The sequence below is a fragment of the Oenanthe melanoleuca genome, chromosome 1, assembly GCF_029582105.1.
Source record: "Oenanthe melanoleuca isolate GR-GAL-2019-014 chromosome 1, OMel1.0, whole genome shotgun sequence".
Classification (NCBI taxonomy): Eukaryota; Metazoa; Chordata; class Aves; order Passeriformes; family Muscicapidae; genus Oenanthe; species Oenanthe melanoleuca.
This window is the reverse complement of record NC_079333.1, coordinates 87940786-87965739: the sequence shown is the minus strand read 5'-3', so window position 1 is coordinate 87965739 and position 24954 is coordinate 87940786. Positions and strand designations below refer to the sequence as shown.

The 24954-nt window shown below is 38.0% G+C and overlaps 1 protein-coding gene across 3 annotated transcripts in view; it reads right to left on the bottom strand.

Moving 5' to 3' along the window:
• ANKRD10 (ankyrin repeat domain 10) overlaps positions 1-24321 on the bottom strand; it is a 36887-nt gene extending 12566 nt beyond the window's left edge. For 2 of the 3 annotated variants that reach the window (XM_056513521.1, XM_056513606.1), the window contains exons 1-3: positions 23988-24321; positions 18178-18330; positions 9851-9942 (exon numbers count right to left, since the gene is read on the bottom strand). In XM_056513521.1, the coding sequence (XP_056369496.1) occupies positions 9851-9942; positions 18178-18330; positions 23988-24188 (446 nt within the window). In that variant the 5' untranslated portion in view covers positions 24189-24321. Of the gene's footprint in view, positions 1-9850; positions 9943-10262; positions 12737-18177; positions 18331-23987 lie in introns of those variants that run through there. The other variant, XM_056513688.1, reaches the window with a different exon arrangement.
• Between the last annotated feature and the right edge of the window lie 633 nt (positions 24322-24954).

Sequence of the window (24954 nt, the reverse complement as noted above, 5' to 3'; positions counted from 1 at the left end):
TCTGCATTAAAAAAGGCAAAAACTAAAGACAACTCTGAAGGTCAATCTAGCTAGAAGAACAGGCAGAAAAACTGAAGAAAGGACACTGAAAACAAAAGCTCTGAAAATATCATTGCTTTTTTGGCACCTGCTCCAGACAGGAACATACATGAAAGCGTGAACTGACAAACAGAAGAAAAATTCCTTACTTAACACTGCCCAGGGCTAAAGCAGTCGTCAGAAAGTCAATTCACTCCATGTTTAGAAAACACATCTTGCATCCTTTCCAAGGCAACTCAAGTATTTGAAAACTGACCGAGTCGACTTCAGGCTTTCTCACTTAGCAGCAATTTTTTGCTATATACTTTATTCACTGTTTCCAAGTAGAAACAAATTAAAATAATGAATAATGGTATTATTTACCCTCAGCCTTCTTGTAGGCTACAATCCAGGAGCTGGGAATAAAAATATCTTGTTTTCTTCAAAGTACAGGAGTATAACATGCTAACTCCAACGCAAAAGAAGAAAGTCAAATGTAAGGAAGGACACATTTTCATATTATAAAGTTATTCTAAATAGAAAAAATCCATGAGAAAAGATGGGGAAAGTCTGAATATGGATGAGTAGGTGATCTTGAAGTTTCTTGACATATGACATTTGCATTGTTCTGTAGTGACAGGTGTTTTATAAATAAACTCAAAATGCACACTGAAATAGTGAGTTAACACTCTTTTGCATATACATTTATTCACAGACCTACAGTGCTTAAAACAACACTCTTATAACATGTTTTTCTTCTTCCATCAAGTGATGTCCACAGTCTGCAAAACTGACTGATCTTGGCATGAAGAGGACTTTTTTTTTAGTCTCCCTCTGGGTTGACATCATATGAACTCCCATTCTAAATGCCAGTTCATCTGAGAGTCCTGGTATCCAAGTAAAGCAGCTATAAAGAGGACACTGATGAAGCATGAGTTTAGGTATTTCTTCTGAAATGCTTTTCCAAAAATGTTGGCTGTGAGTGGAATTCAATTGTTGCTCAACACCAAGAGACAAGTCCATTATGTGGCCAAACAGGATTGGTGTACAGAAACACAAAGTTAACTTTCAGTTTAGCTTTATTTGTGAGGAAATGTTTATTATTTCAATCTAATTTAAGAAGTTTACTAAAGGAAGGAAAAAAATTGAGGCAAGCTTTTAAAAAATTCTCGAGATGGTTCCACTACAGCTAAGCCATAGAAAGTAATAAAACCAAAACAACGAAACACTCAAAATTTAGAATTGTTTAAATATGACTTTGTGAAAGGAAGATTTACTTTAGTGTAACATACAGAATTTACTCTTTGAAAGGTTTGTAGAAAGAAAACAATGACTTGTGCTTCTCACATTGAATTTACTATCAAAAAAATTGATTCCAAGTTGCTTTAATTGTTCATTTTTCATATTCACTGGCAGAAAAAAACATAGCAGATTTTTGTTTTTTAAGATAGTATATTTCTATCTTCAACTTATAATGTCACATACCTTGAAAAAGAAAACAAACATTTGCTACACAAAAAGTCAACAATAAATATTTTTGAAAATCATATATGTAAAAAAAATTCTCCTAAATGTTTAATTTGAAATAGTGATTACAGCACCTACAGCTTACTGTGTTTATGTTAATGCCATGCGACAATCTAAGAAAATAAACCACAGTTTTTGTATATCAATGTAATATCTGTTAAAAATTACTGATCTCAACTTATCTATTGTTAGTTTACAAATAAAAATGTAGATAATTGTAAATTAGGGTAAGCAAAGCATGCAAATCTATAGATTCTATATCTGAATTCCTAGATTAGCATTAAAACCAATCACCGCAACAAATACCTCAACAGTATGCCTTGTGTGCAGAAAGGAAGCGATACTGAACATTCAATGCCACAACTGTAAGGTTTTCGGAGAAGCACCTGTGGCAGTTTCAGCAGTTTCTATATGGAATGCTCCCCCTTTCTAGGATTACTTGAAAAAATCAAGTCAATTCGAATTACGTAGCTGTAAAACATTGACATGTGTAGTTTTTACAGTTTCAGAATCTTCTGTTTGATTTAAACGGGCAATGGTGCATAAACAGGAAACTTATATCATAAGGGATCACATATTTGCAGGCAACATTAAGGTTAAAAGTACATTAACATACATAAAGTGCTGTAGCACATTATTCAATATGTAAGCCATTATCATGTGACCACCTTAACAACAAGATACTAAGCCTTTTATGCCTTTAAAAGCATTATAACTTTCATCCTGAAACCAATTTTTCAGTTCTTCACTGAAATTTATATAGAATTGATTAAAGTTACCGGTCAACTCATGGCTTCAATTACTTTAAATTTAGTAGGCTGTATCTCAAAAGAATTAGTAGCTAATTCCTATACGAAAATTAGCAGATACAAGGATTAAAACAAAACAAAAGAAGAAAGAGAAAAAAAGATCAGAACACTAAAACGCCCACAGTGAGAAAATTGTTTCCTATATAAACAGTAGTATACTAGTCTAAAATTTCTAAAGCAAAATTATTTTCAAATACTAAACTGTAAGTGTTTTAACCCTTTGGTGTCCAAATACAGAAGTTATAAAATTGTTTCAAACCTTTTTTTTTCCAGATACCAAGAGAAAAATAATCTTAACCGAACAGATGTGTGTCACTGCTGGGGTAGCTATACAAATTCATGCTAGAATTACACACTGGGCAGCTACAAAAGCACAAGTTGGTGCCAAGTTTTTATTTCACAACAAAGCATTTGGCAGCTGAAATTATTTTACGCTTTTAAAAACAGTGGTAGAGTTCCTGTGAACATATCCAAAATAATTTAACAAGAGCAATATACTGGACTGAAGGATTCTGCTTTGTGAAGCCACTTTCTCCACAGGAAGACCAAGGTTCCCTATGAATTTTGCAGCTATAAATTAGCTCCTAGATATTTCAACTCCTGACTGAGCAAATATTGGCAGAAGAAAGAATTCATTAATAATGGTAGGCAACGTTGGAATTACCACAAACATCACCATCAGGGTTTTTTTGTTCTATCTGTATTCCCGTTTATACGCTTTACTAAAGACCTCAAACTGTGCACTTCAGTACCTTTTGTACAAAATATTTTGTACAAAAAACCCTTCCCTGAACAATATAGGACTGTCTTGGCCTGGAACCAGCAACTACATTTTTAAATTCATATTTCATTATTTAAGAAGTGATTTCTGATAACAATTTACAAAGTGAAGATACAAAAGACTATGGTAGCTCTTGAAACAACAGTCTGATTGCAATACAGCGTAACAGAAAAGACCTTTCCTACTAAAATGAAAGTACTTCCTACATCACTAGTGAAATTAAATTCCAAAGATGCATCTTTACAGTACTGCAGCCACTTCAAAACAAAGAGAAGAGTTCCTTAGACAACCTTATGACAATGAGAACTATCATTGCCATTGCTTTAATGTCTCTAGAAACAGAGCAAGAATTGCAAATAAAGCTGCTAACAATGAAGAAAGTGTAATGGAAAACTATTGAGGACAGGTTCAGAGCAAACTGACTTGAAAAGATAAAACAGCCTTGCAACAGATTTCTACCAAGATGACTCTGGTAGGAAATAAAATGACATTATTTCTCTTCAACACAGCAACTGAAACCCAAAGATAGCTCAGAACTAGAGATATGAAGGAAGCAAGCCTCCTTCAAATGTGCCAAACTTGAAAGAAAGTTCAAGCTCTTCAGTAGAAAAAGCATGGACAGTGGAAGTTTGGAAATAAAACTGACATAAAGAGGTAAATTAATGTTAAGGCATTTCTGTGCCCAAAGCAGGGAAAAAATCAAGAATGAAAGGACTATAGGTAGTAGATGGTTTCATTATTTTCCCATAACAGAGACACTATCAAACTACACTATTATTTTCTTTTTTTTCCTTTTTGGTGTCAAAAATAACTTGATGTGTTTACTCAAGCAGACATAAAATCTCCAGGATTAAGGAACTGTTAAAGTGCATAAAACCAGTTTAAATGAGCTTCACAAAAAACTTAAGATTTTTCTCTCTTAATAAGAAAATTTATCTATCACATATAAGCCAAATCAAGCAAAACAGAATGAAGCTGAAGAGTAATACTTCCCTAAGTTATAATTACGAAAGGTCTTCCATGGGTTTGTTAAGCCTCCATGCCATGAGATACATCTTGTAATCAGTAGTGCATGACACACATTAGAAAACTTTTCTGACCAACCTGATTATGTTCTGGGCCACACCATAACTACCCCCTGGTTTTTTTTGTCCAGGCTACTAGGTACTACTTGGTCTATGAACAACTTAACTGAAAAGACACAAACCAGATTAGCAAACAAAACCCAAATCAACACAGCAGACTAAAGCAGACATTGCTAGAAACAATCCTCTCATCATGATATCTAGTAAAAAACTATTGCCAGATCAAGCACAGCACCCCTACAGATCACCACCACCGACATCTGGACTAACCATCAGAACAAAACTACTATATTTGGGATATAATTGTTTCTTTCACTGTATTTAACTCTGGCCAAGCTCCACTTGCTAACACAGAATAGCTTATCTTGCAGGAAAAAAAATAAATCTATCTTAAGGGAAACTGTACACATTAATGTGAACATTAGCACAGTATCTTATGTGAAGGCAGATCAATCCCAACAAAAAACCTTGAACATTCCTGTCAGAAATCTGATCTATCCGCATATAAAAGTTTTGGTAACACTTTAATATTCTTTAACCAGCTCTCTTGGACTGAAGAAAATGCAAGAAACCAGAGCAATAAGGTTTCTCACTAATGAATAAGCTAACCTATCACATGCATCTAGTGAATTTCCTCTTTATGTTTCAGAAAGGTCTTAAGTATCATTGCTTTAATGATGTATTTTACTTCACTCATAAAAAGCACAACCTCTCATATCCTGCGCTATTTTCCAACTGATGTCAGTGATCACTGTTGTTATTCAACCCCCACTAAGAATAATCTGCATTCAAACTGAACAGGAATTCAGTGGTACAAATATGCCTCAGCTTCCTGCCATTTTTAGGAATGTCAGTAACTCTGAAAACTACATTTTTCCAGACTGGTGTACTCTAAGACCAAGCCTCTCTTATTTTTCTATCAGTTACCCATGCATATGTATTCTACTTTGGTATTTCCAAATCTTTTCTTCAGACTAAATCCAAATTACTGCTGTACTTCATAATCACAAGCTCCTACAAACCACCTCAAGTACTGCTACAACCATAGCAACCAAACAGGAAAGCAAACAAGAAATAAATTACCAAGCTTTACTTGCAGTTTTTTTGAAGGACAATTAGTGTTTTATCACTGAAATGCACATGCCACTTCGACTTTGCCTTTCCATAAGGATTTATATAAAATGGGAAAGGCAGAATAAATTCCAACATATGTATCCTCTACACTAAAAAATTGTCACTACAAGAATACTACGGTGATGGCCCTTAAAATGCTTGTTACATACTATTAAATAAGAACTGCCAAGTATTTTTCCTTAATTATACAGCAATGTCTAATAATGCAACAACAGCAATTAATCCAGCAGTTTAACTAGTATCTAGAGGCAATCAGGCAATGAAGTTTATAAAAAAAATGTGTATGAAGTGGTCTCAGTTTGGAAAGTACCAAACAGATTACACAAGCACTCATATACTTGTAAGTAACAGATAAGAACCTCTCTGTTGAAAAAGCACCTAAATCCAAACAATCAGTAAGATCTCGAAGCATTACTCTCAAGATGAGGTTAATTTAATGACTGTAGGAAAGTAGGATGTTGGTTCTTCTACACTGAAAAGAAAAACAAGCTCACATTAAAAAACCACAAGGAGCTCCTAGGATTTTAAGGAATCAAGAAGATACCCATTAACTAAAACAGATTTCTGAACCCTGAGACCCTTCAAGAGAACAGGCCATGAAAGCTTCCCCTCCAGACTGAAAAGGAACTGACGGTTCACATGACAAAGGAATGGCCAATTTCCGTGTTGTCATGAAAACAACACATCACTACTCTTCTGTCTCTTCACTAGAAGTGACTGGTTTTCAGAAAGCCAAGAAATCTCAAAAGTACAAAATGAGAAGAATAAAAGCTGAGATATCACAAGAGTGGTCATGTGAAATAGAAATACAAGAATTTCACAAAGGATTAATCCAGCAGCACTAAAAAAAAATCACTGCAGACAGATTCCTGTTATGGAAGATGAAGAGCAGTTGTGAAAAAGAAAAAATATATTAATGTTGCCTTTTTAAGCAACATAATGCAGCTGGTGACTTAAAGTGAAGAAATAAAATAAGTAAGTCCCTGTCAAAGAATGAGAATAAGTGTCTTGCTGAAAAACTTAGTATCAGCGATAGGACATTTCTGGCATTGAATTTACACACTAAGATGAATGCCAGACAGCTTTAACAAGAAAGTGGCTGAAGTGTCTGCCTAAACCAGATCAACATCACAGCATGAATCTGTCATCTGGTGGAAACAGATGTACTGGTTTATTTATCCCAGCACTTCTCCTACTCAAACCTCGAGACCACAGTGTATATTAAACCAGAAAGGAAATTATCTCTTTGGGGTCTCATAACATTCCAGCAGGGTATACAACTCAAATTTACCCAAACCCAGAAGATTTCTGCCAGGCAAATAAAAAACTTCTCTACAATACTATTCAAATTATCATAATCAATAAAACCCTGAAACAAGCAAGAACTTGTGTTCAGTTGGATGGGTGCCTACCAAGACACAACCTATTCCACAAGTTACACCTCTCTCTAACCCAGGATAATACAGTGTTTGAAACTTCCCTCTTGGCTCTAAATCAAGACACTAAGGAATACACAACTGCTTAAATGACAGCTGCAGAAGAATTTTTATTCAGAAATAAGTGGACACAATACACATGCAAATGGACATGAAACTAGTCAGCATAATCAACACTTGCATATGCTGCTTCTTTTTGATTCAATGGAGTCCTGTGTTTACAGCTGAATTTTGTATTTTTATATATGCTGTGATACAATCTATGTAACTACATTAAAACACAGCATTTACATAAAAGTGAAAAACAGCAAAACAAAACATGGCACCAAGAAGGCTTTTCCTCCATAAAGAGCTGTGGACATTTGTCTGTCCCAATCAATTATACACAATCATACATAAACTGCATCAATATGCCTTGTAGTGAAAATCCAGCAGTAATTATGGATACTTTAAAAGGTACTATCCACATTAAAAAGTCAGTTACACAGCAAACCTTTTCACTCATATGAGGACATTGAGACCACCTGCTTCCCCCTCTTCAAGGGTCCATGAATACCATAGTTAGTGGAGCAACCATTTTTATGGCTGTAGAACATACTGTGCACAGAATATGCTTCAGCTAAAATGAGAAGGTAAATACCACAAAAAAATCAAAATATTTTCACTAGGGTACAATTATTATTTTTTAATATTATTAAAAATTTACACAGGAATAGAGACCCAAATTCTCTCTCATCAATTAGGAAAACAATGCAACAGCTTAATGAGATTTATAGACTGCAACATCCTGTCTTTCTCTGTTAAAGCAATACACTAAAAAGCCTGAAATACAGTAAACTAGAAAAATTCAAGTGAGGCTATTTTATTAACACTAAAATTCTTACTTTTATGCTTAACTTGACTATTATCAATATTCTTTGTCTTCCAATGCAACCAAAGGAGGGAATAAAATAGAAATGTGGCAAACATTGACAACAAGATTTCTCTAGTCCAAGTTACTTAATTTTAACAGCGGTATCCCAATAATCACTCATTAACAAAAAACACATTTCTTGTAATATTACATTACTGGTTACTAGTATTTGTGTAATAATGAAATCTTAGCATCCCCATTCTGCTTGCTATAAAAAACTAGGGATGATGACATTCTGGACATATACTGTAAATATCATGCAAAAGTAGTATATTTGACTATGTGCAGCCTCAAGGGGTATTTCATTCATCCTTATGAAACTAGACCTCAGTACTGTTAACTACACTAATAAAACTTTAAAAAAACCCAGAAACTGATTAGAAGATCTAATCCCAGTAAAAATAAAAAGCACTTTATCACTACAGATCAGCAGTTTAATTCTAGTTAGTCCTTAGTTCTGTATTTCATAAAATTCTTGCCTTGATTTTATACAGACAATCATCGTTTCAGTTAATACATACAAATTAGAACTTGAATATATGACTAAAATCCCTCTCCTTTTCTTCTACTGAAGCCATACAATAAAGGAGTCAAAACTTTCAGGGCATCTACATTTTCAAGTTTTTACAAAAACCAGGAAATCTACATAACCATTAATTGGGGCCAGCTTTCAAAACCAGATGACCCAAAATTAATCAGTGTCAAAAGCATCTACATGGATTCAGCCTAATTTAACATATTGAACTCGGAAACTGGATTCTAAGTAAAATAATCCTCATCCCTACCAGAAAACAGCTAACTCCCTCAGGTGACAGGGCTGAGTGCTTATCCTCTAAATGATTAAACTTGGGTTGCTCCATGATAGGACCTGATGTTTAATTAGCTATAAAGCCTGTGACAACTTTACTGAAACATAGATGGAATTCAAAGTTAGAAAACTGAGAATTCACATTATTTCCTGTTCACTAAAATTCCTATAAACCTACACTGCTCCTGCTGCAAATAGCTTTGGTCAAAAATATCACCCATTTCACATTGTTTATGCAGTTCCAGGACTTGTCTTTTGGTTGGCTACTTTGTAAAAATCACAAGATTACATACTAATTGATGATGATAATTAAGGTTTGCTCAATTCCACGGTAAATTTAATTCAGAGTTTATCTTAAAAATATCCAAAAGTGAGTGAAAAATGGAAAATCATACATTTAAGACTGATTTAATGTGCTTGTCAATAACAGAGACAGCTGATTTCATTTTTCTATTAAGAAATCCCTTCATCCAAAGCAATTAGTTCACTACTATTAACTTAAAAGGTAATAATATTTCCTGAATACTCTATGACACCACTAAGAGTTAAATTTTATGGTAGATTTATCAAGGCAGCATTACAAAAACAGTAAGATGGAAACCAAAGGGTAAAACAAGAAATTAACTACGTGATTCTTATTTCACTTACAACTTCAAAATTTCATAGTGCAGATAAAAATACAGTAACTAGTTACCATTTAAGATAATAAAGCTAGTTCTAATTAAAATAAATTGCTAAAGTATTTGTATTATTTATAAGCCATAGAGCTTATACTCAACATTTCTAGGTGAAAACTGCATCCATTTTGTCCATGCTGTAAGTTGCAAAAGTTTGTGAGCTTTTCAGAATGTTTTTGCAGTACATAAACCTTTAAAGAAAAAAGTTAACAGGGCAAATACACAATACACTAACAAACAGTAATAAACTAATGGGGATGTATGTGAATTGCTGTTTTGCATATGATGTTGCTTTTGCATTGTTTTCTATATTTATTCACCAGTGCAAGGTATATAATTCTTGCAAAAAATAACTACATGCTGAATAAAATGTACAGTTTGGGGTCATCTGACAGAAGCACAATAAATATTTCACTGTATCAGATGTACGTGCAACATTAATGTAGCACAATGGTATAATTTAAGGAAAAGGAACTTTATTACTAGACATGCAAAGTATCTTAGGCTTCATTACAGTTGAACATGTCTAGCTCTCATTATTACTTTGATCATGTGTCTGCCGTTTTGACTTTTCATTCTGAAATTAGTATCTATGTTTACCAATCTAAGTTAGTCAGCTACACACACAACAAACAACAACAACAAAAAAATACCTCACTTACTCTATTTGCGCACCATGAGCCACAAGGGCACTTATGGAATCCATACTACCAGACCGTGCTGCTTTATGAATAGGAGTTTCACCAACATAATCCTGTAAAGACAAACTACATTTTGTCAAGCATAATCTTTCTCAAAATTAAAATACTATTATTACATTACTCAATTTAATTAAGATAGCAGATACATAAAAACAGCATTTATTATTAGCTAGTAAACATATCAGGTACTTTATAATTACTTTATAGTCTGCAGTTAGCTGTCATGTTCATTAGACTTCTAGCAAGAAGTAATGCTAAGGGCATTTAACCCACAAGATAAGCCTTATCCAATGGCTCAGCAATCAGCAGACTCATATTCAGCAAAACTGGTTAGCCCTCCCAATATATACCACATAAGAGGTTATTCTAACACCTTCACTTCCTGGCACTTTGGCTTCCCAATGCACTGGAGTGCGCAAGCCCTCTTGAACTCGGGAGCAGCAGGGCCGAGTCTGTGGGACCGTGCTGCTTCCAGATCTTGCTGACACACTGACTCAGTCCTTGAGTGTTGCACCATCAGCACTTGGCAGGAGAGGAGCACACACGCAGAGCTCTACTGCAATAGAGGTATGCCCAGTGTTCACAGGACAGGCCAGATCTCTCCCAACACATACACATTGATTCACATCCTATATACTTTTCTGATCTTCTTCATCAATTTGTATTCCATTGTTATTAACCAGCACATCCAATCATTTATTCTTTTGCATAATGTGCAGACATACTAGGGATAGAGTACTGCTTTTCAGGCAACTCCTCCCCATTAACTGTCTCACAGGTAACAGGGAGGATCTACAACAATTTTACAAATCCAAGCAAGCAGCAGGTAAATTCATGCATCATGATCTACAGGCTGCAGAGGAAATTCAGTACTTGCAATTAATCATCAGTTTTAAGAACCACAGAGAAGAATCTGCAATGAAACATTGCCTTGGAGTAGCAAGTAAATGTTGTTACTGGTTTGTTAATGTGACTAATCCTCAACATTTCCACAGTGTAGCACAATTCCACAGTTTGTTTTTTTTCCTTTGTTTTCTTCCCCCTTTTGTCTCCAAACTTTTGACAGACTTCACTAGTCTGCTCCAGATATTAAACATATTCTAACTGTATGTGCCAGCTTAACTCCCCTGTTCCTCTTATTAAATTATCATCACTAGCTATTAAATTAACACAGCACCTTTACTGATTCACCAGTATTTACACACAAGAGTACATGCCTAACTCCACAGTATTGGTTGCCTGGTTGTATTTTAGCTCTACTTGAAATGTGAATATATGCTAAATGTGATCATACTACCTAGAAGCTACTACGTGTCTAAAATTGTCTGCCAAGCTTTTGAGAAATTTAATCCTATCTTTTAGGCCATGTAAGTATAACTTGAAAATGAATTTTGGGTTATGAGGTATGTATTCTCAATTTTCTACTTGACAATTTTATTTCATGGTGAAATATCTTTACAACAAGTTACAAATTCACTGAGGGTAAGCCAGCTTAAGACATATATTCAGCCAAATAGTGAACTACCTAACACACCCAGCAGGAAACAATAATGGCACCAAAGTTTACTTTCTTATAAACTAAGCAAAATTGTTGAGGTTGAAAAAGTTTGGACACAGAAAAGAGCAGCAAATGCCTTAGAGATTAGAAAAGGGCTATACAGCTCTTCTTCCAAAGTGGATGTCTGCAGTTGATGGATAGAAGACTGCTTTCCTATGAAGTTTATGCAATTTCTCCTATTTATAATGTCCCCTGAAGTAACAGAAAGAAAGAGAAGCTTAAGAAAGGACACAATTTTTAAACTATCATACATGGAAATTTGACGCTAATTTATCCAGAAAAAATTTCTCTGTGTAATAAATTTTCCAATCATAGAAGCTGTCTTCAATTCATCATTCTGTTATAGTCTTCCCTCCCCGCCTCTTTGTTAAAGTGGTGGAAGTACAGAAAGTAAGTGATTTGCCTATTTTGGTCAGCATTAGTATCTACAAGCCCAACCCTAAGTTAAAAGATGATCACTCAACATGAAGTTCAGTTCAGGGTTAGCTTCCCATGCATATGACAGAGATAACAGTATCTCCCCTAGTCCCATACACCTGACCCACTGCCCACAGCAAGATCTAGAGAACTGAATTATTACATTGCTGTGGGGAAACAAAAAAAGAATGAGAGAAGACCTTTGCAAAAAGGACTCCCCAGCACTTCATTAGAAGAATGAGCTAAGCTTATAGCAACTACCACTACCATCACCAAACAGAAAAGATTAGTATTTCAGAAGAGAATAGATGTCATGAGAAGGGCTGCTTTCAATCACTGGCCCAGAAAAGCATGTGTCTAAAGCTAAGGAATTAAAAACATAGTTTAAAAATTACAGAATACAGAGATTCAAATTTTTATAGCATTCCTTTTAATTACAGCACCCAAATTTCAGTCACGACTACTATAATGTTTCTCTGACATTCTTGTAAGAGGCCAAAAGTATTTGCACTGAAACACTTTCCTAGGTCTCCTCAGAAGTTCTCTCTAGATTTTAAGCTACACTAAATGGAAAATACATATATATACATGTCTTTTAAATTTACTTATTTTTCAATGCATTCAAAACCATACATACAGAAGAAAACAAAAGTACTCTGTACGAGTCTCAGAACAATTCTGTTTTGATTCAATAACTGGAATGGATGGACCAAACAGGAAAACAAAGTAACAGTTTTTTTCCAAGAAGTTTCTGAGAGCAGTTCACAGTCTAGTCTGTCAGCACATTCTTATATCTAAGACACTTCTTCCCTATCTCTTTTTAGTTATGTGGAGCAAAAGAAGCTATTTTATTTTGACAAGCTCTATAAATTCCTGATTATCTCCTCATATACTTCTGATAACACCTCATAATCCTTTAAACTGGTCACATTCCCCATCTGTGCTTGAGTCAAACAATTCCTTTTGTATTAATATGTCAGGAAGGGAAGCATCAATGACTTGTACTGGCCTTTCACAACTAGAGCAGAACTTGTCCCTCTGTTGCAACACTGCACTAACAGCCAAACTTGTCTTACAATCTAAAGGATGCATTATAAATAAATGAGTAGAAACTCAAGTTTCATTAATTTAGTATTCAAGATAATACATTTGATTGGTTCTCTGGCTATTAAATATTTTGCATACAGAGCTCTTGAAGAAATGGCAAAAAGAATTAATGAAGCATCAAAGACATTCAGTTTTTGCAACTCACTGCAGAATGCCTTCCTCCTTCCCCCTGGAAAGAATGGCTACCCTTTCACACAGACAAGGGCAGTTTTCTCTAGCTTGGGATCATGACTAGATTACCTTTGACTTCTATTTCATTTTACTGAATAAACATCTAGCTTCCTTCCTTAGTCTCTTTTTACTTATGCAGCTGAAGAGTCTTTTGCTTTTTTTGGCTTTAATCAGTAAATCTATCTCAGCTTGATTCATCAGTTTCCAGTTCCTCACTATGCAGTTTAACCTCAAAAGACATTTCCTCTACTGATTAAGTATTTTTCTCAAACTCTCTTCCCAGGTCTCTTTCATGTATGGATATTTTTTCAATTCAGACTAAAGCCATTTTTTTTACTCCATTTTTCCTCCTTCTGTCTTTTTGGGACCTGAATTCTGTTGGCTTGAGATGGTCCACCTGAATTCAGAGCACATTTCCTATTTTGTTCTCCAAATTCCAAGTCCCTGGATATGATTGAATTGATTTCACTCACTGGTACCTTTACATTTCTTCCATTTATAAAAACCAAACCAAAACAACAAAATAAAAAACCAAAACAAACAAAAGAACACCCCAAAAGCACAACAATCCACCCAACCAAAACTAACTTAGTTGCAGGAATTTATTTTTAAAATAAAAAGCTCCCACACACATTTACACTGAAAGCTTTCAACTATGTATACTGATTTGGATGGGATAGAGTTAATTTTCTTCAGAGTACCTGGTAAGGTGTTTTGGATTTCTGACCAGCAAAGTGTTTTCTTTAGTAGGCCAATGTTATAGCTAGGAGTGGGCTGGGATGTGGCACAGCTGGGACCACTGACTCAAATGGACCAGAGGATTATCTCACACCATATCATCACACTCAGCAAGTAAAACTGGGGCTGTCAATGCTCCAGCAGTGGCTAGGCATCAGTCAGGCAGTAATGCACAACAAAGCTTTTTGGGCTGTGCTGTGAGATTTTTAAAAAAATGTTTTATCACTTGATTTTTTTGGATTTCTTTTTCTTTATTTCCTTTTTTACCTGTTAACTTGTCTTTATTTCAACCCATGAATTCTCACACTTCCCTTCTGATTCCCCCCCTTCATCTCACCTCAGGGTGGGGGGAACAAGGAAGCAGCTGTGGGGTGCTTAGGTATCCACTGGGGTGAAACCTCAACACTACGCAAGCCCTTCTAAAATACTTCTAGTAGTGATATCTGACTAAGACACAAAAGCCCTTACTTGATAAGAAATACAAACTAACTCCATTCCTTAACTCAATTGACTGAATTTTAATGATCTATCAGATGATCACATTTCCAAACACTACTCATTTCTTACATTTCTTAGAACCAGTAACTCACCCCTTCTGAAGTTAGAAGTAGGAACTAAAGAACATTAAGTCCTTTCCCAACTTTGCTAAAAAGGCTTTTGAGTGCAAATGAGAACTGATGGAATCCTTTTAACTGTACTTAAACTTTTCTTTAAAATAAAAACCATAACGCGCCAAAAGAATATTTTCTTCCTCCCCACCAAGGATATCAGCCTGTTTACAGTTCTTGCTCCTAGGGGTAGTCTAACTGTCCTAAAGCTATCTGCCACCACTGCCACACGATGGTAACTGACTGTATGAATACTATGTTGCATCCCCTGTAAGGGTGCAGTATTTCTTTTCCCTTCTCTTTATGACAGGCCACACAACACGTTTGGTTTTTTTTGCCAATCAACAAAGGCAACATACAATAGAAATGTTTAATAGGTTGAGGCTAGAGGGAAAAATATATTTAAATAAAGTTAATGGTTTTCTAAATCAAAGTACTCATTATTATCTGATGTTAATATGATTCTGGGCTGTTGTACAATCTGTGTTGTGACAAGGATAAAACAGAAAAAAATCCTCAGGAAAAGTAGCAGTATAATTGCTTTGCACTGTTACAGTGAACTAGAGCAGGCAGCCAGCCAAATGCAGGTCCTGAGTCACATCACTAAGAACTATTAGCAGGCACTGCCCGCTGAGGGGGAAAAAAAAGAAAAATCACAAACAGTAGGACATTCTCTTGGATCCACTGCTGGGTAGAAACAGACAGACCATTGCTTGGCACTTTAGCTTTTCTCCTGCACATTTTTATATGGTGATCCTGGGGGTAGAGAACTGCCCATGGATGACAGACAGATATGATTCTAGCCAGCACATACAGTTATATAAGAGGGCTGGGCATCCCAGGATATACTCACAGAATTTATTTGGGGAGTAAAGTACAGTTGGGACAAGCAGTTTTCAGCATTTGTCCTTCATTGCTGCCACCTGAGAAGTGTCCTGGGCAACTGTCACCAGCAATGAGATAAGACATTTTTAAGTTTTCCTAAACTTCAGGGCAAGCAGCATGAACTACAATACAATACCTCAGGGCAGGTATGAGAAAGCATGCATTGAAATTCTACTGAATATCAGAGGTTTACAGTAAAACTGAGAGACTCGAGTGGATTCCTTTTCAGAAGCTATCCTTTTCTTTTTCCAGAAGTGAAGGGTTAGTCTGTAGCCAATGACCAGAAGCCAGTTTGGAAGGAAAAGTTTACTAGTTTAAATATCAAGCATTCCCAGATCTTTCTCAGCATGTGTTTTGTATCCAGTGTCCATGGAACACTTGTCCTCACACAAGCATTAGCCAGTGACTATGTCTGTTTGGAGTACAGCATCAGTCAGCGAGCTGGAAGGAATAAACAAAATACACATCAGGAAATAGTGCTCCAAAAGCTCTAAAGTGTGGGTGGAAGCCCTAAATGATCACCTAAAAGTGCTTTCAAGTTAAATAAGGAACTGAGATAATTTAAGGAGTTCAAATCAAACAAGAATAGTAGAATTTGACTGCAATTCAATAAACAGCTGAGGGAATTAGGGATAGCAAAGCATGCACATAGCCATGTATGAAACACTCCAACTATCTGTGGGATAAGTTTTCTGCTTCAGTTATCCCCAAGGCACACTGCCTAGCTTTCAGTGCTACTGCATGTAAAAACAGTGTGACTGACAAGTTGCATCCTATAAACTTCGAAGACTTTTGTTAGTAGTACCATTTCAATTAACCAGAGGTACCTTATTTTAACCACTGAACTGAGTCTAAAACACCTCTGGTCAAATGCTCAATTAATATTGTGTGGGGCCAAAAAAAAAAAAAAAATAGTTGCTACATTTAAGTGTAACTTGAGCCTACCATTAATGACATACAGGGCACCCTCAGTACCCATCCCTCTTGTGTCTGTGGCCTGTCATTGCCTAAAGTCTGCCCTAAACTCTACAGGATACTATCATCACTATCTGAAAATCTGACAATGTGGAGAACCATTTACTCTGGCAACAAGTCATCAACATACAGACTCCTGAGTCACTGGCTTGCCTTAGCAACTTCTTTAAACTGGAATGAGTCTCCTGCCCATTATACTGCCTTCTGCTTTCTCTTACAGTCATCTGCATGTTGCCCTCAGCCCATGCAGAGATCTCTCCACACTCTTCTCTTCTTCTGGGAGCTAGCTGCTACTTTCTTCTTTGCTACAACCTCACTCACTACATGTGACTGTTTTTCCCCCTCATCATGTTCCAGGACATCAAGCTTGTTCTTCAATTCAACCTCACTGGTCAGTTCTTCTCTTTATTCTCATAGCTGGAAACTTTCATTCTTCTCATTCATTCACTTTCATTCATTCTTCTCTTCTCATTTAGCAGTTATTTGTATATCTTTATTCTGTGCATGCCATGTTTCCTCTCTAATCACCATTTCTTTACATTCTTACCTGGTCTCCAGATGCATTTATAGTTCTTGTATTTTCTCTTCTGAAGATTCTACCACTATGCAGCAATAACTTATTGCATAAGTTACTTTTGTCAGGTATCAAGGAGAAGATGCGATCTATAGCCTCTGCATCCAGCCACCTTCATTGTTTCTACAATTCTCCTGGTGTCTCACAGCTGTTCTCAATGCACCAGACTTCTTTTCTGAAAACTCAACACAAACTTCCCCATTTCTTATTTTTGCATAGCTTAAAAAAAAAAAGAACCAAACTCTAGAAATGCAAATGTTTAAGTTCTTCAGCAGACTTAGCTTAACTCTACTGCATATAAAATGCAGTCTGGCCCTTAAATATTTTAAGAAAAGTATGATGCAAGATTTAACAGGCCAGACATTTTATGGATGCTGTACTATACCACAGCTTTTAACAACAACATATGCTGTAGTATTAATTACTCTCACAGAATATTATTAAAAATATTTTTGATTACCATTAAAAAGGATGTTATGTATGCCAGCATACATAACAGATTCTCAGTACTTCAAACATATGATAGTTTTAAAGCATCGATTCTGTTACTGTACCAGAGTACAATAGTTGTTTGCAGGAATTTTTCTACATTAATGCACTCTCTGCTACCAAATAAATTACATACTCACATAAAACTAATGAAAATTATAGTAAAAAAAAAGCAAAAGAAATTTTTAAAATCACCCATTCATTCTTTGTTAGTAAAGTACACGTTTCTGATCTATTTTCAGAAAGGTACTAGAAAAGCTTTAGAAATAATCTAAAAGAAAAACAACATAAAACTAGATGCACATTAAAATAAATCAAGGCAGCCCCTACTAGTTAGATGTATGAGTAAATCATGAAGCACCACAAAGGTCTCATGGTTCTGTAGGTAATGGTAAATTTTTCAATTCTTAGCATATTTAGTAAGTATTATGTTCCTCACTAGTTTTTTTCTTGCCCCTACTGCAGCACTACAATATTTGCTAATGCTGCCAATACCAAGGCAACATTACCATTTTGTTCAAGAAGCAACAAGATGTCAACTCCTAAAACAAATAGCCTCCAAATCTCTAGAGGCTTAAAGAGCATTTATTAGTCCTATCTCTCCTGAAATGTAAAATGTCTAACTGATCATTCAGTCATTTGACTTGAGCTGATGTGAAAAATAAAGTATCTGTATGTTAATGTACGGATCATACATGTCATAAAAAGGGATCAAGACACTTCTTGCAAAACTATATGCATAGGTGAAATATACATTAATCCATACCTGTTTGTTTATGTTGGCCCCCACTTGAATCAACCAATTCAGGCACTGTGGATGTCCTCCAAAAGCAGCAATGTGGGCTGGTGTTTGAGCAAAACGTGTTGTACTGGCATTTACAGAAGCTCCAGCTCTTACTAACTGCATTAGGCACTCCAGCTTTAAAGACATGAGGGAAAATAAAACCAAAAATGTTACACAGATGTGCTATGGCAATTAGCATGTGCTAAATGAATGCATAAAATCTAGAAGAGCTAAACTTACTAGTAAGACTACATGAATGAAAAACAAGACAGAATAAAAAATTTAGGATTTCCTCCCTCCTCCTTCACTCCTTCCTCATTTGATCATAGACCATACCTGAGAAGTACTTAATTCTCACCTCCAAAACTGAATTTCACCTTTAATTTTAGAGAAGAGGACAAACACTTCAATTCTAACTACAAGAGATATTCAGTTCACTTTAAGAGGGTGGGAAAGGAGGAAAGAAAGAGAGGAGAAAAAGAAAAGGGGGGGGAGAGCTCTTATCCAGCAAACATGATACTAACCACATACTATTAGATAATATTTGCCAAAACAAGTGTGTTGTTAGGAGATATATAGATGGTGGATTCAGGAGAGTTTAGAGAAAGCTATATCAGAAAAACAAAGGATTTTTCATTTCTTTGACGTATTCCTGGAGTGACAGAAGATTAGTCAAGAAAACTACCACTTAATATATAATATGTTGAATCTATACAAGGAATAAATTAATTCCACCATTTTCTTGTTATTTCATATAGGAAACTGTTGAAAACAAAACAGTCTTCATATCTGTGGCACCACAAAGATAATAAAAGCTTTTTTTGTTTTAAAAAATTGCAGTATTTTGTCAAACTATATTCTTTCCTTTTTTTCCTAACATACTAACCAGAAGTGTCAGATAACCAGATACTATTTTTAAAGGTTCATAACGTCTCATTTGTAGAAACTAGGCAAACCACAGCTACAATGATCTCAACTTTCAAAACAGTCAAAACAACACTTCTTTCCTGTCACACAATAACACTGTCTTGTTGATAGGAAAAGGAACTCACTATGCTGAAATAAACAGTTTAGTCTAGGCATCCATTTACTGTGGGTAGAAAACAAATACCACTGCACACAAATGCAACAGCAAACAAAGACCCTTACACTGGCTCAGGCATTGGTTCATATAAAACAAATCTGTGGGTGTCTCAGTGTATCACAACTAAGGAAAACATCAGCCACAGCACAGCTGTGGAATACTCTGTCCATAAAGGAACAATTAAAAATCTGAATGTGGGCTGGCAGCTTGACTCAGAAGCATCAACATTAGTATTATAACACTGTTCTCTGTTGATGTATGTCAGCTCTTATTTCTCCCTCTCTCAACCTGTAAATTCCTGATCTTACTGAATTACACACATGAGATAAAAGTACCAACCACTGTAAAGAAGTATTTTATCTTAGTTTTGCAAATATATTGTGAACTTTGTTTCCTTCCCTCATAATTTAAACAAACCATATCCTTTGGAATATACAGAAGTAACTTTTTTTGACTGTAATAGAGCTAAGGCTGGACAGTTTTACCACCAACTCTCTAACTGCATGAAGTAAGGGTGAGGGTAACTGGAACATTGTATACTAATGAAACTAGCTCCATAAATATCAACATTTCCAAAGACAAAGTACCTTTACAAAAGAAAACATGCACTTTGGTTGGGGAAAAAAAAAAAAAATCATACTGAATAAGTGGTGTAAGAAAATTTGTAACTCCAATGCTAGACTACTGAACTACATTTCGTATTTGCCAATATTAGATTTTCTTTGATGCTTACATGTTAGCACCTGTAATATTGCAGTCAATCTGTAGCAATTATTAATTAAATTGTTACACTGCAATTATTAGTAAGTCATGTGATGGAAAACACCCCTCCAGCTACACCAGGTTCATCTGTGGTAACTGAAGGCAAAAATAAATTTCAGCTAGTTTTTAGAACAATAGGCTTTATTAATAGAGTTAATTTGAAAACACTTCCAGACAAGCATTACAACTTCAGGAAAGAATAATATTTCCTGCACAGGCACTGGGCTGAAAGAACTCCTTAATTAGACAGGCATTACAGCCCATAAACTAAAAAGGAAAAAAACACAGAAACTGATTCACCAGTGCTATCCTGCACAAGAATACAACATTTTATCCCATTAAAAGTTTGAGTATGGATCTTCTGTATCATGGCTGCCAGTAAACCTGCTTCTTCCAACGTTATGGAAGAATGAGATTAATTACATCTATGAACAGGAAAAGTCAATATGACAAAAAAACAATACCTCACTTGATCATTTATGCTTGAGATCAGGACATGCAAGTCCACTTTCATTAAATAACCTAAATTTAATACAGTGGATATTTTCCAACCTAAAGCAGAGGTTAAATTGATTTAGTGAAGAAAGACAGGCCTCCACATAGCCCATAACACTGGCAAAATGCCAAGCAAGAGACAGGCATTTTTATCTCTATCACTTTTGTTCCAAAAGAAACAGAACATATTTACTACTATTTTGCTTCCTATAATGTAAACAGTCAAATGGCAAAAAATAAAAGCAGAAGAAGAGCACAAGCAAATAGATGTCCTCAGAGAAAATAAAAATTCAATTGCAAGTGATTAAAAAGAAAATTAAAGTTAGTCCAACTCAAAGTGAATTAAAATCAAGACCAAAATTTTTTTTTTATGCAAGCCCTATATTTTCTACACCTCTGGTAGCTTTTTTAGACTGTTAACACTTTTACATTCTGACCCATCTTCTCAGAAATCTATGGAATACCAGTGTAATTTAGGACACTATACAATTAACTCCAATTAAAATACAGAAACTCTAATGGGAATTAATCCACATCTCAGGAGACAAGCACTTTTCTGAAGTCAGGGAATGCCCCGAATATGCAAATTCCATCACAGGTACTCAACAAAACAAGTAAATCTGCACTTGATACTATCTCTAAAAGGAAATCCATGCTGTCATTAAATGCCCAGATAGTATAACTAGAAACACAAGCTGCAATATCCATCACCACCAATTGACTTTGCTGGTATTTTAAGTATTGCCTGCAAACTGTAGAAGTATATTTTAGAGTAAGATGTTCAAGAACTCTGTGATTTCACTCATAATTGTAAGAGACTCCATTTTTACTGGTACTGGTACAGTATTCCCCACTCCCAATAAGCCACCTTTCCTCTTTCACATCTTCATTTATAACCAACTTGACCACTGCTGCTACTTCCTTCCTGAAAGATATCCACAACTGCATGCAAGAATGTAGCTGTACACAGCTACAGCTTTACTGTAAGATTCTTCCATACTGCCCTTCGATGCAGGGAGAGCCATCTTCCATGTTCAACCTGTGCCACAGGCAGAGGAAAAGAAAGCTCCCTTTGAAGTTCACCAAATCTGGACTCCTGCTGTGTGTGCAGGCACACATATGTACATGTATGAACTGGCTTAGATTTCATTGCTTACAAGTAGTTCAGAAAATAACTAAATCAGTTTTGTCTTTTCAGCCTCCTGCAGAACTGCAGTGAGAACCAATACATGTCTGGTGGACCATGTTACTAATCATGTTCCTGTATCAGGCAGACAGACATGAAGCTCTGTCATCACACAGTTTCTTCTAGGTAAAGAAAAAAACCAAAGAAGTGAAAATCCCACAAAATCTAGAAAAACTAACACGTGAAGAGAAAAGGACCTGTTCAGTAACTGTTAATGAACACTTCAAAAGTTAACATTTGAAAACTGTGCTACTTTGAGAAGCAGAAGAATTTTCCATTTTGTTTTGATGAATGTGAATTTGGGAAATAAAAAAGCCATAAATATGAATGTAAGACAGACATCTGAGCAGCTCTCGTGCCACTGCTGGCAACATTCTGCTAACTGGTGAAAGGTACAAGTGTAACCATGCCACACAAACACAAACTCAGTGGGGTGCGGGATCCAATTACACTATGGTAACTTTTTCAAAGTGCTGTGCAGTCTTCGGCTCTGAGAAAGGAACACAACTAACTACACTATAAAATATGTAGATAACTTCTACAAATTGCTGCCTAGATCTGATGGCTTTAAGGAAAAAACATACAAAAAATTCTGAAAAATCCATTTACAGCCTATGTCACCTTTGCAAGTCTCATTCCATCTGTCAGATTCCCCCATATGCAACACCAGCACCCATCAAATTTTGCCCATACCTAAGAATGAATAAAGCAAATACAAGCACATGTTGCAGGCTGACTTGTTCCCTTTGTTTGCAGTTTCTGCAAGAGTCTCTTCAAGAGAAACTGGAATGCACACAAAAGCTCACTCAACCTAGGATGGTTAGCAGAAAGTTGAAGATGCTTACAGGAATAAAAACAAAACAATACATACACTATCCAAAAAATCTGTATCCAATAATCTAATAACCACTATCTTGCAAAAGCAAGACTACCAGAAGCTCATACCGAAAAGAAATTCTTACAAGTCAGAGAAAATAAACAGAAGACTGTAAGGCCAATTAATATCTTAATATTTTCTGCAGGTGTACTTCACAAGGAAAATAAAGGCACTCCAGTTTTTTCAGAGTGCAGATTATTAGCTTCTTTCTGAGCAGATAAAAGACTGTTCTACATTCTGGATTTTGTGGCTTTAGGGTTTTTTGTTTTGCTTCGATTTAGGACTGGAAGACTACTTAGCTAAAGCTGTTTCTAAAAGAAGCAACTACAGAGAAGATCACATAATGTATAGAAACCATCTCCTAATGTCCTTTTATAAACCATGACAACTGCCTAAGTACATCAATCTTCCTCCTCTGGCATACAACCAATAAGCAAATAGAAGTATATGGGAAATGGGAGGGAGAACAAGAACAAAAGCCCCTCGAATTCTGAACTCAAATCAATGAGGGGAAAAAAAACCAGATCCCAACCCTCTAGGCTGGAATTCTGCATAGTCTGAGATACTTACTGCATCAGAAACAGGAAACGCATATATAAAAATCGAGAAACTGGAATACCACTCCTTCTAAGATGTGAAATTAACGTAGCTTATATTTCGGTGTTTTCTGCAATGCAACGACGCCAATGCAGAAAATTCCATACGTATGAACCAGCCGCAATTTATTTTTCCTACTGAAGGCAGAAGAGGAGCGCCTTACAGGCACAACAAGCACCTTCTGCCCGAACTCCCAACGAGGCGGTTGTCATAACACGGGCAGCACAACACAGCGGTCTCCAGGCAGGACACGGATGGCGAGCAGAGCGCGCAGACAAAGCGCGGAGCGCCCCGGCGGGAGAAGGAGCAGCCAGGGCGGGGAAGGGTCGCGCCGCGGCGCTGCCTGCAGCCCGCCGGGCCGGGCGTGCCGGAGGGGCTCGGCTGCTCCTCGCCATCCGCTCCTGTGCCCTTTGGTAGCCCGAGCGCGGAGCCGCCGCCGTCACCCGGGGAAGCCGCGGGGAGGGAGAGGGGCGGCCGCCGCCGGCAGCGGGGGTGGGATGAGTGATGCCGAGACGGCAGGTGCCGCCAGCCCCGTGACCCGCGCCACCCACGCCTCGCTGACCGCGGGGACAGGAAGGGAGCCAAGCGCCACGGCCGTGCGCCGCCGTCCCGCCCGATTCCCTGAGGAGCGGCAGGAGGCGCTGAGGAAGGGGGGGCGGCGGCGCTGCCGGCACGGCGCGCGCCACGGGCAAAGATGGCGCCGCGTTGCGCGCGAGCGGGAATCGCGCCCTCCTTCCCCTTCTCCTTCCCGTTCCCGCACCCACCGCCGGCTGAGCCCGGCCAGGCCCCACCTTGCCGAAGTGCGCGGCCCAGTGGATGGGCGTCCAGCCATAGAAGGAATCCTCGGCCGCCAGGTCGGAGCGGGGCGAGCTCTGGAGCAGCGCGCACAGGGCGGGCAGGTCCCCATCGCGGCAGGCGCGGTGCAGGGGGAAGCGCAGGGTCAGCAGCTCCTCGCTGGAGAAGCCCGCCTCGGGGCCGGCTCCCAGCGACATGGCGAGCGGGAGAGCGGTGAGAGGGAATGGGAAGGAATGGGGGAGGGAGAAGGGGAAAAAGAGCGGGCGGGCGCGCGCTGCCCGGGCGGGAAGCGGCGGCGACTGCGGCTGGCGCGCGCGGCCCCGGCACAAAGGGAGCGGGGCGGGGCCGCGCGCGAGGCTCCGCCCCCGGGGGCGGGACCGCGGCCCTCAGGGAGCCCGGAGCGGTCCGTGCTCCTCCCCCCGCCCCTCCGGCTCCGCCTGTCCCTCCTTCCCTCTCCCCATCTCTCCGCCTTCCCTCCCTCTCCGGCTCCGCCTGTCCCTCCTTCCCTCTCCCCATCTCTCCGCCTTTCCTCCCTCTCCGGCTCCGCCTGTCCCTCCTTCCCTCTCCCCATCTCTCCGCCTTTCCTCCCTCCCGCCCTCCCTTCTGTCTCTCTGTCTCTCCCTCCCCCCCTCCCTGCCTCCTTCCCCAATCCCGTTCCTTCCGTCGCCCTTTCATCCTCTTTCTCCATCTCATTCCTTCTCCCTCCTCTCCCGCCCCGCCCTCCCTCCTTTTCCTCCATTCCGCTCTCCTCTCTCTCCCCTCGCTCCATGCCCGATTTTCCATTGTGCGAGGCGGCAGAGCCGCTCTGGCCGCTGCTCCGGGTCGGGCCGGGCCGCTCTGTGCTCCGTGTGTGTGTGTGTGTCTGTGTCTGTGTCTGTGTCTGTGTCTGTGTCTGTGTCTGTGTCTGTGTGTACCGGCGCCAGGGCCGGGCCGCTCTGTGCTCCCTGTGTGTGTGTGTGTGTC